The 24,962-nt window shown below is 44.8% G+C and overlaps 1 protein-coding gene across 1 annotated transcript in view; it reads right to left on the reverse strand.

Moving 5' to 3' along the window:
- CFAP61 (cilia and flagella associated protein 61) overlaps nt 1-24,962 on the reverse strand; it is a 449,917-nt gene that overhangs the window by 279,739 nt on the left and 145,216 nt on the right. Inside the window, exon 17 of the mRNA XM_040351184.1 lies at nt 21,215-21,349. Coding sequence (XP_040207118.1) covers nt 21,215-21,349 — 135 coding nt within the window. The remainder of the gene's footprint in view (nt 1-21,214; nt 21,350-24,962) is intronic.

Here is a 24,962-nt window from a genome sequence, read left to right on the forward strand (position 1 = left end):
CTCCACTGGTGGTGCAGGAAGAGCTGCCCTTCCCTGAAAAGGGTCGGGGATGGTAGGTTTTAGGAGGGAGGCATGAAAAACCGGGTGGATTCTAAAGGGGTTGGGTAATGAAAGTTCAAAAGCTACTTCGTTGATCTTGCGTTTGATTCTAAACGGGCCAATGAATCTCGGACCTAGCTTCCGGGCAGGAACTGGCAACTTCAAATTAGCCGCGGAGAGCCAGACCTCTTCCCCAATTTCAAAAGAGGGACAGTCCTTCCTTCCCTTATCATAGAATTTCTTATAATCCTCTTGGGCTTGCTGCATTACATCCCTGAGTTTCCGAAAGTTAGACTGTAAGGTGGTTATACGTTCCTGGGCAGCTGGGACAGGTATCTCCGGGAGAGGGTCTGGCAGGAAGGCCGGGTGAAAACCGCAATTAGCCCAAAAGGGTGTTTGGTTGGTGGTAGTGTGAACAGAATTATTGTAGGCAAACTCCGAGGTGGGCAATAGAGATGACCAATCATCTTGGGAGGCGGAACAAAAACATCTGAGGTATTGTTCAAGAGTTTGGTTCGTCCTTTCCGTTTGCCCGTTGCTTTGCGGGTGGTAGGCCGATGACAAACATGTTTTGACTTCCAGGGATCTGAAAAGCTCTCTTCAAAATTTAGAGGTAAATTGGACCCCTCTGTCTGAGACAATGGTTTTGGGGACCCCGTGAAGCCTAACGATTTCTTTGAAGAAAATTTTCGCCGTTTCGGCAGCAGAAGGGGTTCCAACCATGGGTAGAAAATGTGCCATTTTAGACAGGCGATCCACGACTACCAGGATTGTCGTGAAGCCCTCCGATGGAGGTAAATCTACGATGAAATCTAGAGCAATATCAGCCCACGGACGTTCTGGAACTGGCAGAGGCTTAAGTAACCCCCAGGTCTTGGTTTTAGGACCCTTGTTGCGTTGACAGATTGCACATGAAGAAATGTAAGTTTTACAGTCTTGTTTCCATTTTGGCCACCAAAAATAACGGGAAAGTAGTTCAGAGGTCTTCCTTGCCCCAAAATGACCGAACCGTGACCTGAAGGCGGTCTTCCATTCATCCCCGACTCGGATTCTAACAAGATTGTAGGCACCCCTCAGATCCAATTTGGAAAACACCTGGGCATCTCGAAATCTCTGAAAAAGCTCTGGTATGAGAGGCAATGGGTACCTATTTTTGATGGTGATCCGGTTAAGTTCTCTGTAGTCGATACAGGGTCGTAACGAGCCGTCTTTCTTTTGAACAAAAAAGATACCTGCCCCCGCTGGAGAAGAAGAAGGTCGGATAAAGTTCTTTTGTAAGTTTTCGTCGATGTATTCCTTAAGAGCCGCAAGCTCGGTTTCAGATAACGGGAAGATGCGGCCGAAAGGTATTTCAGAGCCAGGTAAGAGATCAATCGGGCAATCATAAGGCCGATGGGGAGGGAGAGAGTCAGCCTGCTGTTTATCAAAAACGTCTTTAAATTCATGGTAAACAGAGGGGACGTGAGGTGGAAGTTCAGGTGAGGTTACCACAGTTGAACAGGTGGCTACCGTGGGTGCGCAGCAGTTTTGGGCACAAAAGGAAGATGTAAAGTTGACCTCTTTCTTCAGCCAATCGATGCATGGTTGATGTGTTTGCAACCAGGGAAGTCCTAAAATAATAGGAAAAAGCGGTGAAGGAATGAGATCTAGTCGTAGAAATTCCTGATGACCTGAATCGGTAATGGCTAGAAGAGGCACAGTTTCCTGTGAGACTAGTCCCGATTTAGGAAGAGAGCCATCGGCCAAATGTATTTGCAGGCGTTGATCCTTATTGCGAAGGGGTATGTGGAGTTTAAGGGCTAAATTGGAGTCCAGAAAATTACTGCATGCACCTGAATCAAGGATGGCCGGGAGGCGGATGGTCTTTTCCGGTAGCTGTAAAGAGACGAAGAGTACAAGATGAGTTTGAGAACTATTTGAGACATGAAGGTTGAAAACGGGTTGAATCGGGAACTTACTTATGGGGCAGGTGCGAAGAAAATGACCGGTGGCACCGCAATACAGACACAAGTTATTCTGGCGTCTACGCAGTCTTTCCTCACTGGTGAGAGGAGTTCGAACCAGTCCGAGTTGCATGGGTTCCGGGTCTGGAAGACTGCCGTGTTGAGGAGCCACAGGAGGGGATGCAGCTGGAACTACCCTGGGTGGAACCCAAGCAGGGCGTGAAGTCTGGAAGCGCTCAGTGCGTCGTTCTCGTAAACGTCGGTCTAGCTGGGTGGCGGACTGGATCAAGGCCTCTAACGAAGCGGGAGCCTTGGTTCTTGCCAACTCATCCTTGAGAGTTTCTGAGAGTCCCTGGCGGAATTGGTATTTTAGTGCTGCGTCATTCCAGCCAGTGTCAGCTGACCATTTGCGGAATTCCGCGGTATAATCCTCTACCGGACGCCTCCCCTGGGTTAGATTATGGAGGACGGTCTCAGCAGAAGCCATACGCTGCGGGTCATCATATAACTGAGCCATATGATCAAAGAAAGAGTCCAGTGAATCTAGGATCGGACTTCGTTTTTCCATTAGGCTGTGCGCCCAAGCCTGGGGTTCTTCGGACAAGAGGGAAATAACAAATCCAACTTTCACGGCCTCGGAGAAAAAAGTTCTAGGCTGGAGGTCTAAGTATAAAGTACACGCGTTTTTGAACGCCCGGTATTTTCGGCGTTCGCCAGAAAAACACTCCGGAGGAGGGACCCGAGGTTCCGGGTGGATCAATCCGACAGCTGAACTGGGAATGGACTGTGATGAGGAAGTCCCGACAGCAGATGCAGCAGGTGGGGATGCTACCCCAGGAGACCCAGTTAACTGTTGTAGACGGCCATCGACTTGGACATATCCCTCCTGAAGTTTCTGCACCGCCTCGGTAAGCGCGGACACCTGCTGGCAAAGTGTCTCGAAAGGTGAACGCACCCTGTCGGTCTCGGACATTTTTTTTTGTTTTCGGCTGGTTTATACTATCAGGAATCAAGTACTCACCGAGACCGAACTGCCGAGGGTGGTTCACCTTTACGACCAAGCGCGCCCGCCCACTGAGTTTTGGAACAGGTGGCGGAAGCACGAGGCGGTACCGGTGCCAGTGGAGAAGCGTTGACCGGTGACGGTTGTAGATGACAGGTGCTTCTGGGTGACTGCAGACGGAAACAGGAACAAACGATACTGAAGCCGGATAACCGGTACTGAAAGAGTCCAAGAAACAAACTGGAAAGTCCGGGGTGCAAGCCAAGGTTCGGGGAGCAGAGAAGACAGCAGATCCGGGTCACAAGCCAAGAGGTTCACGGGCAGGAGAAACAACAACAGAGTCCAGGTCACAAGCCGAGGTCGGGGTCAGAAGAGTTCAATAGAGTGGTGAAGCAATCCGAAGTCAGGTTCCAGGTGAGAGGTGAGTCGGACGGAATTCCAACAGGAAATGGTTTCCAGAGACACAGGTTCAGGAAGTAGCTGACGATAAACCAGCAATCTGTCTACTGACAGGAGCTGGTTTAAATAGGGCAGTCACGCTGGTGATTGGCCCCGAGAGGTCACATGCGTATGCGCACACGCCTAAAGTGCCCAGTTAGCCGCCGGGAAGCCAATCTACTACGCTGGTGTGTTAAAGGAGGAAGTACAGCGCTTTGGCCCTGACACTGTATGTAATGCACTCCTCAACCCTGCACTCTGTACACAGTGCACCCTTGAACTCTGCACTTTCTATATAGTTCACTCCTCAAGCCTGCACTCTGTACACAGCACGGCTCTGAACTCTGCACTGTGTGCACAGGGCACCCCTGAAACTGCACTCGGTAGGCAGTGCACCCCTGATCTCTGCACTCTCTATATAGCTCACTCCTGAACCCTGTACTCTGTACACAGTGCACCCTTGAAGGCTGCACTCTCTATATAGCTCACTCCTTAAGGCTGCACTCTGTACACAGCACAGCTCTGAACTCTGCACTGTGTGCATAGGGCACCCCTGAAACTGCATGCGGTAAGTAGCATACCCCTAATCTCTGCACTCTCTTTATAGATCACTCTTCAACCCTGCACTCTGTACACAGTGCACTCTTGAAGGCTGCACTCTCTATACTGCTTACTCCTTAAGCCTGCACTCTGCACACAGCACAGCCCTGAACTCTGCAATGTGTGCAAAGGGCACCCCTAAGACAGCACTTGGTATGTAGCACACACCTGAACTCTGCACGCTGTACATAGCTCACACCTGGTATTTATTGCCCCTTTAAGATCCTTCTACTGTTAGTGCAGTTTGGCCACACCCACCGTTCGATACAGTCCGGCAGGGGGCGTGGTTGAGTTCCTGCACCTATTCTGAGAAATAAAGCGCTGGATAAATGTATATATTCTTACAGATACAAGCGGCCCTTTGAGAGCAACCATAATGCTGATGCGGCCCGCAAAGTTGAGCTTGACATCCTTGCTGTATTGCATTGTACAGCACTGTGGCCCTAACATGTTTCAGGACGATTAAGTTTGCATTTGTTGCGCTATATAAGTTTCTCACTCACTCACTCACTCACTCAGGACCAGTCACACCACTACACTAAAGTAACGCACGTTTCCAGAATTAATATTCCAGCATGTTATGTGTGCAAAGTGCAGGATTGAGATGGGGCTCAGGTAAGTATAAGGGAGGATGGAGCTGTACCCAGAAGGTTTTTTGTCTTAAAGTGATACTAAAGTCTCTTTTTTTTGTTTAAAAACATGTCATTCTTACCTGTCCTATGCAGTGGTTTTGCACAGAGCAGCCCTAATCCTCCTCTTCTGGGGTCCCTCACCAGTGCTCCTGGACCCACCTTCCTGCCGAGTGCTCCACAGCAAGCGGCTTGCTGTGGGGAAACCAGAGCTGAGCTGCAGCTCTGTATCTCCATTCAGATATGAAGCTGTGGCCTGGCCCCACCCCCTCTCTCTCATCACTGACTTTGATTGACAACCAATGGCGCTTCACTGCTGTCTCAGCCAATGAGGAGGGAGAGTCCCAGACAGCCGAGACTCTCGTGCAACATCGCTGGATCGATATGAGGTTTAGGTGGGTATTAGGGGGCTGCTGCACACAGAAAGCTTTTTATCTTCAAGCATAGAATGTGGTGCTGGTGGCAGAGGGGGATGGAGCAGGTGGTGCTGGTGGCAGAGGGGGATGGTGGCAGATGATGATGGAGCAGGTGATGCTGGTGGCAGAGGGGGATAGAGGCAGGCGGTGTTGGTGGCAGAGGGGGATGGAGCAGGTGTGCTGGTGGCACAGGGGGGGGTGGTGTACAGGGTGGTGGTGTCTGCGCTGTGGAAATTATCTAAAAAGGAGGTAGTGCAAAACTCACTGTGTGAGTGAATGAACCATAGGGAATGGTGTGTGTCCTAAAATAAGGTGCGTGGTAAACAAATACAAAACAGAACAGCATGAACTATTGGTATAAACTTGGAAGATGCTCAAATAAGCATCACTTTTTCTGGCAAGGACAGACCACCGGGTGTTTGCAGCAGTGCCCCCTAGCTGTAGTCCCCAATAGCGCAGGAGCTTTCTCTATACACAGATGGCGGCAGGGTGTGATGGTGGCAGTTTGGCAGAGGGGGATAGTGGCAGGTGGTGTTGGTGGCAGAGGGGGGTGGTGGCAGGTGGTGTTGGTGGCAGAGGGGGATGGAGGCATAGGGGATGGTGGCAGAGGGAGATGGAGCAGGTGATGCTGATGGCAGAGGGGGATGGTGGCGGGGGGATAATGGCAGAGGGGGATGGTGGCAGAGGGTGTTGGAGATAGGGGGCGATGGTGGCAGGGGGTGGTGGGGGCAGGGGGTGATGGGGGCGGTTGGTGGCAGGGGGCGATGGTGATAGGTGATGGAGGCAGGAGGTGATTGGACTAAATAATTTGCCCTTATGTTGAAAATAACAAAAATATGTTTTTTTACCTTAATATCTACCTTAAATCACATTGCTATTTCTTTTGTAACTTTTGAGAAATGCCAGGAAAAACTTGCCAGTGCCAGTAAATTTTGGGTGTTGTGTCAGTAAATTTCAATCTGGTAGGTTTGCAACACTTCTTGCTACTATTATTCACTTAAAAACCAACAATTTCAAGATAGCAGATGCCAGACAAGACACGTTTACATTTCTTCAAAAATTGGTTAATCCATAAACAATCATCTAACAGTTAGATACAGCTTTTATTGAGTTAAGATATTCCTATACTATACACTTATAATCCACACAAGGAATAGTATACCAGCTTTAAAAAGGTTAACATTCCTAATGGCACATGCTTGTGGAACCCCTGTGGCAGTGAAAGACAAAACCCATACAAAAATCCTTTTGCCTATCTCTAAAGCGAGCGGATTATGAACTCTCTTGTCTAATGACATTGACATCCACTTGACCTGATGTCTCCACATTCATTACTTTACAAGAAGTCTTGATGTAACCACTGTGTGACCGGTTTGGGACTTAGTGTAAGAAATGAGAAAATTCAAGAGCTTGCTAGCTTCAAAATGCATTCTGCCCCTTTCTCTGGAAAATGTCATGGCCAATAACTATACAACATGCAGATTGTAAGCATTTTTTCTTTATTGCCATTTTTATTTCAATATATGAAAAATTTATATGAAATATAATATTTCCCCTCATAAATACATCACAGGCTAATGTACCCTTCTGCATGTGTCAGAGTCAAGAACTGACCTTTTTCCCCCTGCTAAATGCCACATAGTCTGTATCTATGCACTATGGGCCAGATTCACAGAACAGATACGACGGCGTATCTCCTGATACACCGTCGTATCTCATGTCGTATCTATGCGGCTGATTCATAGAATCAGTTCCGCATAGTTAGCCCTAAGATCCGACAGGTGTAATTGACTTACACCGTCGGATCTTAGGATGCAATACTTCGGCTGCCGCTGGGGGGAGTTTGCGTCGTATTCCAGTGTCGGGTATGCAAATTAGCAGTTACGGCGATCCACAAAGGTTTTTCCCGTTGTTACGTCGGCGCAAGTCTTTTTTTCCCATCGCAAAGTTAGGTGTGCTTTAACATGGTGTAAAATTACTCCACCATGTTAAAGTATGCCCGTCGTTCCCGCGTCGCTTTTGAATTTTTTTTTTTCGGCGTAAGTACGTTACGCACGTCGCGATTCACAAACACATCGGGCCGCCGTAAGTTCGCGCAAAGGCACGTTGGGAAAATTGCGAACAGAGCATGCGCAGAACGTCCGGCGCGGGAGCGCGCCTAATTTAAATGGTACCCGCCCCATTTGAATTGGGCGGGCTTGCGCCGGACGACTTTACGTTACACCGTCGCAAGTTTCCAGGTAAGTGCTTTGAGGATCAGGCACTTACACTGAAAACTTGCGGCGGTGTAACGTAAACGGCTTACATTACACGGCCGCAAATTTTCGTGAATCTGGCCCTATGCCACCATTTAAAGTAGAACTCCAGCCAATCCTTTCTTTCTAGTTATGGACAGAATGAGGACGAGCTGGGACCTCTATCAGGTTTGCCCCAGTTAACAGAAATCACCCCATCTGTCCTAGTTACCGATGTGACCAGAACTGAAATTAAGGGAAAATCTAGAATTTATATTTGTCAAATCTGCAATGGTCAGGCTATCAAAGCGTAATTTGCCCTCACTTTGGGGAGACATATTGTCACTTGTCTTAGTTAATATTCCAATCGCACACCTTCCTGGAAAAACAGCCAATAAGTGCAAAAATGGGTGCTGAAGCGATCGCCAGCTGGGAACTGGAACAACAAATCATACAAACATATTCGCCAGCACAACGCGGATCGTACAAAACGTTCAAAAGTTTAATGCAGTGAAAACATCACAAGGATTCCAACGTTTCGAGGCCGCGCAGGACCTCTTCGTCAGGCAAGTGTCACTTGTGTCTTTGGGACAAGACAAAGGGAAATCTTCCCAGTGGAGAAACAGAGAGGTCCACACTTAGTTGTCACACATCAAAAACTGAAAAAAATTCTCTAGAAACAATGGTCAGCAGATTTAGGGCTAGAGTTGGACAAGATTGGTCCCAGATATGGGAAACAACTAAATCTACTCCACCAATATATTAGTGGTAGACACAAACTTTAAGGTCATGGTGAGATAGTACCTGGTCCCTTCCAGAATCAAACTCTATATTTCAGGCAATTCCACGGTGTGATGTAGGGGTCGTGGCCAGGTGGGAACCTTCTTTCATGTGTGGTGGACCTGTCCTATAGTTGTGCTAGATCTCCGAGCTAATAGTCTCTTCAATCCCCTTCCTAGCCTAACATGCCCTTTTGGAACCTTAAAGTCGAAGTCCATGCTAAAACTAAAATCCCTGCAACTATAGCCACCAACATTCTAACACTAACCTATCTAGCCCTGTAAAGAAAAAATCTGTATACATACCGTTTCTGCAGGCGATCCGACCCCGTCTACAGCGGTGGAAGTACACGTCCGACAACGACTGTGAAATGAATGGGAAGTGACTTCACCCATACACTTACTATGGGGTTTCCATTGTCGGACCTGTCCTCTGTACCCACCCTCACAGTGAAGCAGAGGCTAACACCTCAGTGTGGGATCAGAGCTTTTAGGTCGGATCGCCTGCAGAAAAGGTATGTATACTGATTTTTTCTTTACAGGGCTAGATAGGCTAGTGTTAGAATGTTGGTGGCTATAGATGCAGGGATTTTAGTTTTAACATGGACTTCCACTTTAAGCCCCTATGGCATGGCTTTGACCCGTTACTTCATATTTTAACAGCAGCAAAAAAATCCCAAAGGCCTGGAAAATGGCCAACCTCTCCTTTGGACAGACCAAGTCCAGAATAAATTCAGTCCTAGTGCATGAAAAAAAAAAAACAGAAGCTAAACTCACCAATAAAGTGGATAAATAACTTTCCATTTGGCATCCCTGGACTTCTCATTTTCTCCCCTTGGGATTTGACCATATCCTCCTTGCCCTCTAGAGATGGAAGCAATCTAGCTGGTAACATTGTTTCTAAAGCTTCCAAACTATCACTAACCAGTGATGGCCCGTCCATACAGGGCATAGGGGCACTGTCCCCCCTAATCCCCCTAATCTACATGCAGGGCGCCGGACGCATGTTTTTTTTTTTTTAAGCACATGATTAGAACCGGATGCTCTAATTGGCTTCAAGAAGGGTGAGCTTGGGGTGCAGTGAGCCCACCCACTTGTGTGACAATAGCAAAATAATATTCACTATTGTCTTCCTGATTCTCTTCCTGGCCAATTAAGAAGCGGGTCCTGAGACCAGATTGGCCAAGAGGAGAAGTGACCGTATTGGCCCACGAGGAGGAAGCCACAGAGCAGAAGAAGCTGCCATTAAGCCACCGAAGAGGAGGAGACGCAGGAAGGACCTGGTGGGCGGACAGATGAGCGACAGGGGGGACCAACTGACCGTGGGGAAGTGGTAGGTGTTTGCTGCCCCCCCAAAATGGAGCACCAGTCGCCACTGTTGCTAACTATGCTTACATTTGCTCCTATCCTCCTATTCTAACTACCCTGTGAAAGAAAGATGCGTATACTTTTTATAGCACTTTTTGCTGTGAAAATGACAATGGTCTCAAAAATGTGTCAAAATTGTCCGATGTGTCCGCCATAATGTTGCAGTCACGAAAAAAATCACTGATCGCCACCATTAGTAGTAAAAAAAACAATATTAATAAAAATGTAATACAAATATCCCCTATTTTGTAAATGCTATAAATTGTGCGCAAACCAATCGATAAACGCTTATTGCGATTTTTTTTACCAACAATAGGTAGAAGAATACGTATCGGCCTAAACTGAGGGAAAAAAACGTGTTTTTTATATATATTGGGGGGTATTTATTATAGCAAAAAGTAAAAAATATTGATTTTTTTTCAAAATTGTCACTCTATTTTTGTTTATAGCGTAAAAAATAAAAACCGCAGAGGTGATCAAATACCACCAAAAGAAAGCTCTATTTGTGGGAAAAAAAGGACGCCAATTTTGTTTGGGAGCCACGTCACATGACCGCGCAATTGCCAGTTAAAGCGACGCAGTGCCGAACCGCAAAAAGTGGCAAGGTCCTTAACCTGCCTAATGGTCCGGGTCTTAAGTGGTTAACAGAGCATTTTGTTTCTTATTAAACAATGTTGCTATTATTCACCTTGCTAAAAATACAAAACTGTGAAATATAACAACCACCACTACAGGAAAAATGCATCCAGTTTTATTAAATGCTCTCAATAGCTTATAAATTTATAGCATATTGATGATTATTGTTTGATAAAAATCATTTTGAAACCAGAAATAATGTACCCAAAAGGCCAAGCTGTCAAAGCAGGTCAGTTATTGCTTATAATTATTTCACCTATTGACTCTCGTATCAGTAATTACATAATTACAAAGAACAGATGGATTGCAGAATACTACCAGATGGTGAGGAAGTAAACAGGCTGAAATAGTTTTTTTTTGTAGACTTTATGAAAAAAAGTAAATTGATCTAAATATAGTTTGGCACAGTAGAAATTAGCCAAACTGCAACTTGACAGCACAAAACGCTTTAGGGCAAATCCTGTATTTGTGAAATGTGAGAGTTAACAGTTCTCAACAGCCTAATCGCAGCCGTCAATAAATTATTTTGCATTTGCAAACATCAATGTCTTGTTAAGTACAACAGTTCAGGGAATATTTGTGCACATATCCTGTTAGATGGAAACTGGCAGGTGTTAATTCTGATTCACAAAGGGTTTGCTGCAAAAAAATTCTATACAAAGTGCTTTTAGCAATATATTTTAAAATGCATATAAACAGTAACAATGCACATCTCCATTTTTTCTCTCATTTGGTCCGTTAAATGCACCATTAGATAGGTGACATAAAAAAAAAAAAAAAGACCTGTTGTTCCTGTCAAAAATTCAGAGCTGTTCTTTGTGCTGTGCACTCTGGGCCAGATTCTGGTACAATTGCGGCGGCGCAACGTAACCCGTTTACGTTACACCGCCGCAAGTTTTCAATGTAAGTGCCTGATCCACAAAGCACTTACCTGTAAACTTGCGGCGGTGTATCATAAACACGTCCGGCGCAAGCCCGCCCAATTCAAATGGGGAGTGTACCATTTAAATTAGGCGCGCTCCCGCTCCGGACGTACTGCGCATGCTCAATTTTGAAATTACCACCGTGCTTTGCGCGATGTGACGTCATTTTTTTGAACGGCGACGTGAGTTACAGCGTTTCGTATTCCCGGACGTCTTACGCAAAAAAATTAAAAAATTGAAATTCGAAGCGGGAACGACGGCCATACTTTAACATGGCTCGTGTAAAGTTAAGGCATGTAAAATCATGACTAACTTTGCAACGGGAAAAAATTACTAGCGACGACGTAACGAACGCGAAAACCGGCATGGATCGCTGTAAATGCTTATTAGCATACCCGACGCAGGAAAACGACGCAAACTCCACCCAGCGGCGGCCGAAGTATTGCATCCTAAGATCCGACAGTGTAAGTCAATTACACCTGTCGGATCTTAGGGATATCTATGCGGAACTGATTCTATGAATCAGCCGCATAGATAGGACAAGAGATACGATGGTGTATCAGGAGATACGCCGTCGTATCTATTCTGTGAATCTGGCCCTTAGTCTGTGTCAACTCAAAGAAGTCAAACAGCCTTCCCTAAGGCGGTGTTCTGTAATTTAGTGAAATAAAGTGGGAAAAGCTGACAGCATTACAGTAAAACCTTGGTTTGAGAGTAACTTGGTTTGAGAGCGTTTTGCAAGACAAGCAAAATATTTTAATGAATTTTGCCTTGATATACAAGCGATGTCTTGATATAAGAGTAGCGTCATGTTACAACTGAGTATAAAAAAGAAGAGAGGAGCCTCTAAGTTTTCCATAAATAGCCGAGCTGCGAGACGGCGCTATAGGGCGCCTGCGCAGTCAGCTCTACACGGCGGGCGCAGGCGCCGTATAGCGCCGACTCGCAGCTCAGCTATTTACGGAAAACTGGTGACGCGCCTTGTGCAACATGGGAACTTTTTCACAACAGGTGAATCATCTAACCCAGGGATAGGAACGCCCAGTCCCGCGGGAATCAGAACCCGGAAGCCGGGGAGAAAATCACACTATATTGGTATGTACGGCAAAAAAAAAAAAAAGATCTGCATACTGTAAATGTCGTTCGTATGCTGGATGTAATGTTAGAATTTTTTTTTTAGGGTGAACCCCCGCTTTAATAAAGGTACAACATTTAGAAACGTATTGCTACACTTATGCCGCGTACACACGCATGAAAGAAAACTTTGTTTTTCAGCATGTCTAAAAAACGAAGTTTTCCCAACTTCATCATTAAAACGACGTTGCCTACACGCCATCGTTTTAAAAAAATTATCTAGCAAAGCGCGGTGATGTACAACACGTACGACGGCACTTTAAAGGGGAAGTTCCATTCGCCTTTGGGCTGCTTTAGCTGATTTCGTGTTAGTAAAAGACGATTTGCGCTTTTTTGTCTGTTAATGATGAATGTGATTACTCCATTATGAACGGTAGTTTTACCAGAACGAGCGCTCCCGTCTCATAACTTGCTTCAGAGCATGCGTGGGTTTTTTACGTCGTTTTAGCCCACACACAATCATTTTTTACAACCCGAAAAAACGATGTGCAGCCCACACACGATCATTTTAAATGACTTTTTTTCATGCTGAAAAATGATCGTGTGTACGCGGCATTAGAGGTGCCTCTCTTCTCTTTTATACCCTGTAAAAAAATGCTTTGATATACAAGTGCGTTGGGTTACAAGCATGTTTATAGAATGAATTTTGCTCGCAAACCAAGGTTTTACTGTATTTGAAATTTCAATGATTTAATTAGTAGTGAGTACTTTTTGCTAGGATTAACAGATATTTTCCTGTAAATGCAGGGTCAATACATGGGGAAATGTGCATGTACTGCAGAGAAGTAATGCATTTTTATTATTTTTGGCCTGACATACACTTCAAATCAAACCTTGCACTAAAACGCTGTTAAAACATTGCCATTACAGAAAAACCAGGTTGAGTGTACAAAGAAAAACTATCACAGAAAATGACTGAAAGTAATACTCAGGGGATTATTTATGAAAGGCAAATCCACTTTGCACTACAAGTGCAAACTAGGGGCTAGATTCAGGTAGCCGGGCGCATTGTTACGGCGGCGTAGCGTATCGTATTTACGCTACGCCGCCGTAAATCAGAGAGGCAAGTGCTGTATTCACAAAGCACTTGCCTCCTAAGTTACGGCGGCGTAGCGTAAATGGGGCTGGCGTAAGCGCGCCTAATTCAAATGAGTATGAGGGGGGCGTGTTTTATGTAAATGGGTGGTGACCCGACGCGATTGACGTGTTTTACAAAAAAGTGTACATCGCTGGACAAAGATGGGGCTGCGGTAAGTATCTGCCTTTACAACTTCTTTAAGAGCATCTTTGCACCTAACAACAGTCCCGGTTAGCCTGCATGCAGTATAGGTACAGTATAGGTATGGTCGAGTCTCAGCACAGGTATAGGGTAGATGTGGTTTAGATGCGGTAAAGGGTCGGTATAATGCAGTGTAAGGTTGGTATAGGTGCATTCTAGGTTTAAAAAAGGAGCAGTAAGGGTGTGGTATGAATTGGGCACACTTGGCATCTTGCTCTCAGTGGCTCAGTCTCTGCTAGCAATGTCAATAATGGGCGTTACATTCCTTTAACTCTACCACTAGACCAGTGATTGCAGCTGTTAGGAAAACCTTAAAGTGGATGTAAACCCAATTCATGAAATATGAGCTTGGGCACATATATCTGCAGTATTTTGTTATCTCTCCTTAAAGAGCTAAGTCACATAGCTCTCTCCTGAACCGTTCTTTTGTTATCAACCTGATAACTGCTGACAAATTATCGGACACAATCAGATAAAAGCAGCCTGAAATTTCTATCAGGGAAGGTTGCTATAAATAGATTAGCAGGCAGCTGGCCCTGTTACAAAACACCTCCGAGAGTCTCGGTCTATGATGAGAGGGGGTGTGTGCCTTTCCTCCAATCAGCAATTTTAGCTATCTTGGCTGTATGCCCAGACATCACACTAAACAGGAAGAGAAAATTTCCTAACACATCTGAACTTTCTAAACATTATATAAATGTGAAGACAGCAGATATACATGTAAAACCTATGTAGGGAGATTTGGTCCATCTCTATGCATCATCTGAGGCTGTTCACTTCACTGGGTGTATGGAGGGTTTACATCCACTTTAAGCCTCATACACACGATTCGATTTTTGGCCAACCAAGAGTCAGACTTTTGTCAAAAGGGCGTGTGCCTGAATTTTGTCTCGCATATCAACGACACACTATTGTCGACCAAAAAACACGAACGTAGTGACGTACTACGTGGAGGCTCTTAAGCGCCACCCTTTGGGGACCTTCTGCTAATGTTGTGTTTGGTGAGCATTGATTCTGAGAATGCGTGTTTGGACTTTGAACTTTTGTGTGATGAACTTTTGTACAGATGATATGAAAATCTGACAACATTGGACATTTGTTGGCCGAAAGTTGGACAAAAATTGTCTGAAGGAGCGTACTAACGGTCGAATTTTAGGCCAACAGTCTGTCATCACACAATCCCCTGCCAACAATCGGATCGTGTGTACAAGGCTATATGTCCTACTAGCCAGAACTACATCAGCTAAGGATATGGCTGGGTATGTTAGGACTTCTACAGTTGTGGTAGATCTACTAGTACTACATAATTTTTACCATATGGGATCATCTCCAAATCTGACGGATTTTGCTTTCTATTCTATGGGCGCTTTGGATTATAACAGATACCTCAGGGTAAAAAAGACACTTGGCTAGGTTGGAATTCTCCAGCTACCAGGCTAGTATTTCCCTGTATGGTGTGGCTAGTGATGTGCATGTACAATACAACTGGTGAAATATCTTTTATTTTAAAAGCCTTTTTCATAAAGATTTAGGCTGGGGCCACCCAAGTGCGCATGCTAATTTCAATGCTTGAGGGAAAACAGCCAAGCAACTCTAATGCCGCGTACACACGATCGGTCCATCCGATGAGAACAGACCGATGGACCGTTTTCATCGGTTAACCGATGAAGCTGACTGATGGTCCGTAGCGCCTACACACCATCGGTTAAAAAAAACGATCGTGTCAGAACGCGGTGACGTAAAACACAACGACGTGCTGAAAAAAACGAAGTTCAATGCTTCCAAGCATGCGTCGACTTGATTCTGAGCATGCATGGATTTTTAACCGATGGTTGTGTCTACTAAATTTAAAACAAGTTGGCTTTTTTTTAACCAATGGTTATATAACCGATGGCGCCCACACACGATCGGTTTGGACCGATGAAAACGGTCCATTAGACCATTCTCATCGGTTTAACCGATCATGTGTACGCGGCATTAGGCTCCATGCACACTGGACGCTAAACAAAGTTATAAAAACGGCAGTAGCTTTGCAGGGGGTCTTTTCAACGTTTTTTAACGTTTCTGCAGTAGCGTTTATTAGCTTTTTTTTTTTTACGTTTTTTTTTTTCAATGGATCAAAAAATGCTAAAAAACGCTGGTGAGCTGCAGTGTGGGGCCCAAAAATCAAATGACTTCTTGTTTCTGTTTCACTTTAAATCCATAGGAAAGCTCCTTGCCTTGCTTCCCTCCAAGGACCGGGGAAGTCCAAATATGCTAGATAATGATCAGACTCTGGTGGAAGCGGCCATTCCCTGGGACACATACTAGTTCTGGGGCAGTGATGCTAATCCTAGTTACTAACTCACAGTATCTATCCCACGCATAGGCGAGCGCACAGGGTGTGCCGGATGTGCCTGGGCACACCCTAATCACCCCATGTACATTAGCATTATCGTTCTGTGTCCCAGCAGGAAGATGGAAAAGATCTCCCTCTTACCAGCTCTGCCATGATAGAAGTGTTTATGCAATTCTCTTTCACTGTATCGACAGGGAGATCAATGTGCCGGGGTCATATATATATATGTAGACACACACACACGTGTGTTTGAGCTTTACAGTGCACACCCTAATGCAATAGGCTGCGCACACCTATGATCCCACGTTAGTTGAGCAATGGCTTCATCCATCAGAGCCAAAATAAACTGTGGTTTTGTTTCAGAAGATTCTCTTTAATATTAATCATTCATATCTTCCATCCATGGCTTCCTACCAGTGCAGTAACCTAATGCAACCAATAAAAAAGCATTAATTCTGTTAGATGTTCATAATTAATAAGAACTGAAATCTGGCTGATTGCTGTGTGTTACCACAAACCGCTGTACAGCTTTAAATAAGCGCTTATAAGACAGCGGGGAACAATGGTAAGTTTTTATGCTATTCACTTAGTAGAAAGTTGTTTTAGCCACAATTATCCAATTGTGCAACATCAGGCAGTATGTTAAAGGAGAAGTACAGCCGTTTGGCTGTACTTGTCCTGTGGATCACAGGAGTGCATTTCGTTCTGCACTCCTGTGACCTGTTTTCAGTGGACAGCGGGCTAAAGCGGTCCAGACTCGGGCAAGATTGGAGTCAGGATCTGCCCACATGCCTGGATCGGCAACCGGCTCAGCCTCCCGCCCCCTTCACAACCCAGTGCTCCAGTGAGTAAAGGGTGGACAGGAGCTGTGAGAACTGAGTGATCGGCGGTGTTTGATCGCTCAGTTCTCAGTGTGAAGCCTCGAACACATGACCGTTTTCCTCGATAGAATCCATCAAGAAACTTGGTGGCAGAGCTTTTGGGCCGAGGAAAACGGTCGTGTGTACCATTTTCATCGAGGAAACTGTCGAGGAACTCGACAAGGAAAAAAGAGAACAAGTTCTCTTTTTTCTCGACGGGAGTCTCAATTTCCTTGTCGTGTTCCTCGTCGGGCTGGTTTTCGACGAGAAACACGAGCGTGTGTATGCTAAGAAACCCGCGCATGCTCAGAATAAAGTATGAGACGGGAGCGCACCTTCGGTAAAAGTTGCGTTTGTAATGGAGATAACACATTTTTATAATCTCATGTTACTGCGTGTTAAAAACGATTGTGTGTAGGCTCCAGGGCATTTTTCTCGACGAGAAAAATGGGCATTAAAAATTTAGAACCTGCTCTATTTTTTCTCAACGTTTCTCGACGTTTTTCTCGTCGTTGTTTTTCTCGTCATGAAAAATGGTAGTGTGTAGACTTTAACGACGGGGAAAAAAATACGCATGCTCAGAAGCAAGTTATGAGAAGGGAAATTTGCATAATCAAGCCCAAATGGTGGCGCCATTTGAATGGAACTTCCCCTTTATAGTGGCGTTGTACCTCACCACACTTTGCTTGAGCATTTTTTATCACGATCATGTGTATGCAAGGCAGGCTTGAGGGGAATCACGTTGAGAAAAACTTAGTTTTTTTCCATGACGTGGCATAAGAAAATAGAAGGCTACTTTTCCCTCTTTTGCAACTTTTTTTGTCTTTAACATAATGGGGGTCACAACCCACAATAGGAAGTTTCAAGAGATGGGAGGAGGTGAAGTAGCCCTTGACATTCTGTCTTTCCAGTATTAAAATGCCATAAAGTTTCAGGTCTTATGCCCTGTACACATGATTGGTTCATCCGATGAAAACGGTCTGATGGATTTTTTCATCAGATATCCGATGAAGCGGACTTTCATCAGTCTTGCCTACACACCATCAGTTAAAAAAACTATCGTGTCAGAACGCGGTGACGTAAAACACAACGATGTGCTGAGAAAAATGAAGTTCAATGCTTCCGAGCATGCGTCGACTTGATTCTGAGCATGCGTGGATTTTTAACCAATGGATTTCCCCATAGACAATCGTGTTTTTTTTTTATAGGTTTTTTAACCATCAGATAATTTTAAAACAAGTTCTAAGATGGGGCCCACACACGATCGGTTTGTCTGATGAAAACGGTCCATCAGACCATTTTCATCAGACGAACCGATCGTGTGTACACGGCATTAGAGGGAACTTAGAAGATGACCCTCTGAAGATGATAAAAGGGTATACACATATGATTCAGGGTGTCTGCACTTTTCTACAACTGACATTCAACAGGCATTTAGGGGTGAAGGTTTTGTTCATAAAAACATTTAAACCTTAATGAAATTTGCATTTAGTTTGCTAAAGTATTATAGGTTATAAATAATTGCCATCTAAATATATATATATTATTTCACTTCTCTCATCCTTTGTTTCATATCAGTAATGTTGAACTTCTGTAACCTTTTTGCTGCCACTTGTATATGCATTATGCATGTTTTTTTTTCTGGGCGAGTTCCTTGATGGTGACAACAGTGAACTATTCCCGTGCAATAGTTGTTGGCACGGACCTTTGTAGTTTCCATTGGTAGAGAGCGTGACAAAAAGGACACATGCGAGCAACTGGGAGATAGGAAGAGAGCGTTGTTACCCTATAACAGGAAGAGCCTGAACAAAGACTATTATAGCAGGTATATACAAGTGACCCCGTGATGACAGTGCCCCTGTACTGCAGTATTCATTTTCTTATTTCGACAAACTATGCAATTTCCACAAAGAGGTTTACAAGCTTTTAGTCAGTTTGTACAAACTTTTTACTTAGTGTCAAAATAAATGTTAATGAAAATTACGTCAAAAGCATTTAACTAAGTGCCAAACTTCCTAGAACTTTCTTCTAGGTCACAGGCCAGATGTACAAAACACAACTATGCAAGAGGACTGTATGTAAGGCTGTTTTCAATGTACTTTTACAAGTATCTTAGATGGCACAGTAGGCACAGCTGCAACCAGGCATTTCTGGGGGACTAACAAAGCTCCCTAATCTTTATTACGCCATGAACATTCTGCAGTCTTCAGTTAGCTTAAGACACATATGTCAAATGCAAGGCCCGCAGGCTGAATGCGGACCTCCAGGCCTTGTCATGTGGTCCTCATATCCAGTTTTGCATAATCTAAACTCCATTCCGCCATCTCCAGCTCCCACCTTCCGCTCCGATCCCCACTGTTACTTGTAAACACAGACACCTTCTGTTTTTACAAGGGACAGCTTTGCCCTCAGCGGATCCCGGATCTAACAGATTCCTGCATGCACTCACGGTTGGGCACAGTGGGGACAGATCTCCAGAATTTGAGAGAGAGAATGATGTCACTGCAAGTACATGGGTAGTAAAGCCACCTAAACAGAGAGGTAATAAAGCTGGGCCGGGTAGGTGAAAGAGATGAAGCTTTGTGTGGGGGGGTTTCAAACCCCTAAACCCTGCACTCTGTACATAACGCACCCCTGGAACCTGCATGTTGTACATAACGCACTCCTGGACCCTGCATGTTGTTCAGAATGCACCCCTGGATCCTGCACTCTGTACATAATGCACCCCTGGACAGGGCAATCTGTACATAACGTACCCCTGGACCCTGCATGTTGTACATAATGCACCCCTGGACCATGCACTCTGTACATAAAGCACTCCTGAATTCTGCACTCTGTATATAGCACACCCCTGGACCCTGCACTCTGTACATAACGCACCCCTGGACAGAGCACTCTGTACATAACATACCCCTGGACAGGGCACTCTGTACATAACATACCCCTGGAACTGCATGTTGTACAAAATGCACCCCTGGACCCTGCACTCTGTACATAAAGCACTCCTGAATTCTGCACTCTGTACGTAGAACACCCCTGGACCCTGCACTCGGTAGCGTAGTCCTGAACTCTACACATAATGCATTCATGAACCCTGCACTCTGTACGTAGCTCATCCCAGATACCACCAGCACGTTGAGGGCAGCCATACTGCTGATGCGGCCCACGATGAAATTGAGTTTGACACCCCAGGTGTAAGAGTTCCCACAATAACATTTTTTTTACGTAACCCACTCTAGAACTGCAGTTTGTATTATTTCCAAGCTTACTCTTTAAAGTATATTTAAAATTAACTTTTTTTTAGCTTTGAACAGATTTGTAAATGGTCAGTGACGTTTCTCCAAAGTCAGAGCAAATCCACTCTTGGGAGCTATTGCCCTGAACAGGCGCCCCAGTTGGTAGATTTCTTCTCACGTCCTGTTCTGGGGATTACTGTAAAACTTTGGAATTCCCATAACTGTCACTTTCTGACAATGGTCACCATGACAGAGATGGAGGGTAAATCAGCAGGAACACAGACAGTAATAAAAACCTAACACAGGGTTCAATAATTATCCACTCCATCCTAACCAAACCCATAAGTTTTGGCTTTTTTTGGTGGAGTTCCACCCTTTCTTACACCCACGGCCCCACTGGTAGCCAATACCTGTGCTTGTAATCTTTGGCTATTGTTTTTTTCTTTGTTTAGTTACCTTTTTTATTTATTTAAAATTTCCTCCACTTCACAAGATGTCATATCTTGACCCCCATTGACTTCTGGGATTGATGACATGGACATCCCAGGAGTCAATAGGAGTCAAGATATGATTGGCATCCTATGCTGCCATTGCATTATTTCTGCAATCCACACAGTGAGCTGCACTGTCCTGACTGTACAGGCACGAGACCGGGAGGTGCATGCAGGGTAGCCAGCTCCACCAAATCCCGGAAACAAGTATGAGCGGGCTTCATATGCCCACAGTAGCAATGGCCACTGTCTGCATCCCAGGGACATTGAATAAACAAAGATTTATAGGGCACATCAATGATCACACTAATAACAGTTTACACTTTCGATTGTACTAGCAAAGAAAATAATGGGGGTGCTTTTTTTTTTTTAATTGACAAGGAGACTGGAACTCCGCTTTAAATACAGTTTAACACATACATTCCCCAATAAGAGCCAGAAAATTTACCAAAACAATCACTGGGGTTGATTTACTAAAACTGGTGCAGCTTTACATAGAAACCAATCAGCTTCCAGTTTTGTCAAAGCTTAATTGAACAAGCTGAAGATAGAAGCTGATTGGCTACCATGCACAGCTGCGCTAGATTTTGCACTCCCCAGTTTTAGTAAGTCAACCCCATAGTGTATGCCCAACAGACAAATGTAATAAAATCTGATTACTTTTTTATAGGGCATTTCTCCTAACAGCCCATCTACTAGTAAAACAAAGCAACAAATTATAGCAGTTCTGCCTGTAAGGGTATGAGCACGGGGTTCTGTGTAATTAAGAAGCAACCTATTGAAGCTAAGGCAGTAATTCTATGCCATCTGCCAAACCTTGTAGAGCCTGGCATGGTGCCTGTTGCCTGCTGTAGCTTCTGTTACCCACCTGATCCTTGGAGACCTGCTTTGATGGAGCATTTATGCCAAGCTTTTCCAGAGGATAGACAATCTGTCGTCTTGGTCGCACGGGAACCATGTAATGAAGGGCAGATGTCAGTGAATGGGCACAGGGATTCTTAAACTGAAAGACAGCGATCAACACTTTAGTTTGGAGAATGTCAGCTCTGCGTCTCGCAGATGTTTAACAAACACAGAATTCTTAACAGACTTGGCAAATTGTGAGAGGCGGGTTAGGGAAAATAATAACAAATAAACATACTCCTGGAGCAGCGGAATGAATTTCACATAATACCCATCACTAATGAAGATAATTATGAGAGTAATTACATTACCATCTCAGTGGGAATGACAGATAAACAAGTGGCTTGGTTTATGGCATTTTGTTGTACCAGTATGTTTCCCAGGAGCTCGTTTTCTTAGCACTGTCATAGATCAGCTAAATCCAAACTCCCTTCATTTTGTTATATGCTTGATAACAACTATTCCACATTTGGAATCAGCTGTTACATGAGATGGCGAGCAAATAAAATAGCCCGTGGTTATTGTTCCATAATTACCATTGTTAGAACCCAATGATGCAGGAAAGTAGAAGTGAAGTTGAAAAAGAACATCATAATAAGGAAATACGAGGTGACTTGGATGTCACTGGGTACGGACAAGAGAGAAAACACTTCTAAGGCCTCGTACACGCAACCGAGTTTCTCGGCAAAAACCAGCAAGAAACTTGCTGTTTTTTTTTTTTTTGCAGCGGAAACCAGTTGTGTGTACACTTTTCGACGAGGAAACTGTCAAGGATCCCGTTGAGCCAAAAAGAGAGCATGGCCCATATTCTCTCTAAAAATCCGCGGGCTGCGCTTAAGGCACTTACACTCCGCTGTCCCAACTTACAGGAGCAAGTGTTGTATTCCCCAAACACTTGCTCCGTAAGTTGGGACGGCGGAGTGTAAATGCCCCGGCGTAGCCTGGCGGATCTCCAAGGGGTCGGCTTGTATTCAAATTAAGCGCGCCCCCGATTCTAATGAACTGCGCATGCGCCGGGCTTCAAAAAGCCCAGTGAGCATGCTCCAGTTCTCGGCGGAAAACGTCAATGACGCCGACGTGTGCGTCATTGACGTAAAGTCGTATTCAAGAACGACTTAGTAAAACGACGTACCCGACGAAAAAACACGACGCGGACCCGACGCCATCTGTAACATGGCCTACTTGGGACTTGCGGAAACGTACTCCTCATATAGCAGGAGTAAGTTTCCGCTTGCGCAAACGACGTTAGCGACGGTTACGCGACGCAAACTCGTTCGGGAATCGGCGTAGAAGGATCATTAGCATACGCAAATGAGTCCTTCACGTAAATGCCATCTAGCGGCGGCCGGCGTCATTACATTTAAGATCCGCCAGTGTAAGTGACTTACAGATGGCGGATCTTAAGTGTATCTATGTGAAAATGATTCTAAGAATCAGTCGCATAGATACACGGGCCAAAAAAGGGAGTTACGATGGAGTATCCTGAGATACTCCATCGTAACTTCTATGAGAATATGGCCCCATGTCTTCTTTTTCCTCGACGGCAATGGAGAAATTTGGCTCGCCGAGATCCTCGACAGCCTAACAAGGAACTCGACGAGCAAAACGATGTGTTTCGCCCGTCGAGTTTCTCGGTCGTGTGTACGAGGCTTAATGCCTCGTACACACGAACGGTTTTCCTGTTGGGAAAACTACCATGACAGCTTTTGGCCGGGAAAACTGTCCGTGTGTACGCTCCACCGCAGTTTTCCCAACAGGAAAACCGCCGGGAAAAATTCCAACATGTTCTCTTTTTTCCCACCGGGATTCCCGGCGGTTTTTAAGCCCGCAGTTTACCTATGGGGAAAACCTGTGGTGGAGCATACACACGGACGTGTTTCCCGACCAAAGCTCTCATGGCAGTTTTCCTGCCGGGAAACTGATCGGTTTTCCCGGCGGTAAAAAGCCCCCCCGGGAAAACTGAGAGCTAAACCTCAACCGTGTTGCTGATCCTCACTTCCGGGTGTGTCCAACTCCTGCTCCTCTGCCGCATACTGTTGTTCCTGGCTATACTATACTGCACACAGCAGCAAGCCGTCTCTTGAGTTTCTATCAGAAGAGAGGAAAACTTTGCAACACCAGATGATCTCCACACATAACCTGGTCTGGTGAGCGGACCTATGGTCCTATTTCCATCTGCGTCTCCTTGTATTTGATCATGTTGGCACTGTGGACTTAACTACATTGCTCTGTGACTGTTGCTTCATTCAGCTGACCATCTATTTGCTATGCTGATGAACTTTATCTTCATGCTGCATCTTTGCTAACCTGCTTCCTATTTTTATGACTTAGCTCCACAGTGTCCCTGACCTCTATGAATGCTATACCATGATAGCCTTCTCATATTGGACTATATGTCATTGAGTTGTGAAATTCAGGACACATTAACCTCCCTGGCGGTATGATTCTTTCAGAAAAAACATGCTGAAAGCGGTACCATTATTTGCAAGGAAATTTGGCGTTTTATACTGTAGTGTATAAAATAGTGCAGCGCAAATAATATCTAAGACAATATAATAATAATTTAAATATTGAAGAAAGTCCATATAGTGCACAAGTGAAAAATCCAAATAGTGCTCCAATGTAAAGTGATTAAGTGCAGTTGATCAGAAATTCTGTGATCCACAGGTAAAGAATCCTCCACCGATAAACTAAATAGATAGATGGCCTCTCACCTCAGCCATTCGACCATGGCTAGGTCACAAAGCGTTTTACACCTCCCAGGTGTGAGCAAGAAAACCTTCAAATCCCAATAGGCAGGCAGCTACCAGCAACTCAGCTCAGCCAATATCCAGGTCAGCAGGAGGGTATATGTGAATAAGAGAGGAAACAGACTAGTGCTCTCTGTCTGATAGAACTAGGTATTTATTGAAAAACAGGTAACAACTTACAATTAGTGGCACTCAAAGCCGAGTGTGAAGCATCAATAGCGTGTATCAGAGCTGCAGGCTTCCGATTCTATGATCTGTTCACACACCAGCATGTGAGACGGCGAGCGCGGGTGACGTCACGTAACTCCTCCCTCTTTCGTACGTTACGTCCCAATAGGCGGGACTTCATCAGCATAGGGTGGGGAGTCCCCACCCTATGCTGAGGAAGTCACATGATAGTGACGAATGCGCATGAGTCCACTGAGAGGTATCGGAGGTGACGTTGGCGACAGATTGCCCCTCTTTTTTACATGCTCAATTGTATTTTGGATTATGTGAGTACCCCTGTCTATTTTCTTTGAGAATTAAAATTTTTAAAACGGTATCACACCATCGATGCTTTATTTCTTTGGGGCGAGAAACTGACCAATCTGGGACGAGAACTCCAAGGAGGACCTGCCGTTGTTGGATCAGAGCCCATCGAGTGAACCATCTAATGTGGTTGGATCTATATGCTGTTACCTTACAGCAGTAAGGTAAGGGGACATCCTTACTTACCCTAAAAGGATCACTGGATACCCATTTTCCTCTCACTCCATATTGCGGACCTACACTTGCACTTTTGCTTTCTTGGACTTTTGAAATCTTACTTATACTTTTTGCTAATATTTTTCAAACTCTGTTGATGGACTGTTTATCACCAATATAGGAGTGTCACTTAGCACAGTTACCTGGGATTTTTTTGCACCATTACTTATAGTGTATTTCATCACATTAAGAGGAACCTGTGTAGTTATATGATTT

Source organism: Rana temporaria, chromosome 4 (assembly GCF_905171775.1).
Source record: "Rana temporaria chromosome 4, aRanTem1.1, whole genome shotgun sequence".
NCBI classification, from domain to species: domain Eukaryota; kingdom Metazoa; phylum Chordata; class Amphibia; order Anura; family Ranidae; genus Rana; species Rana temporaria.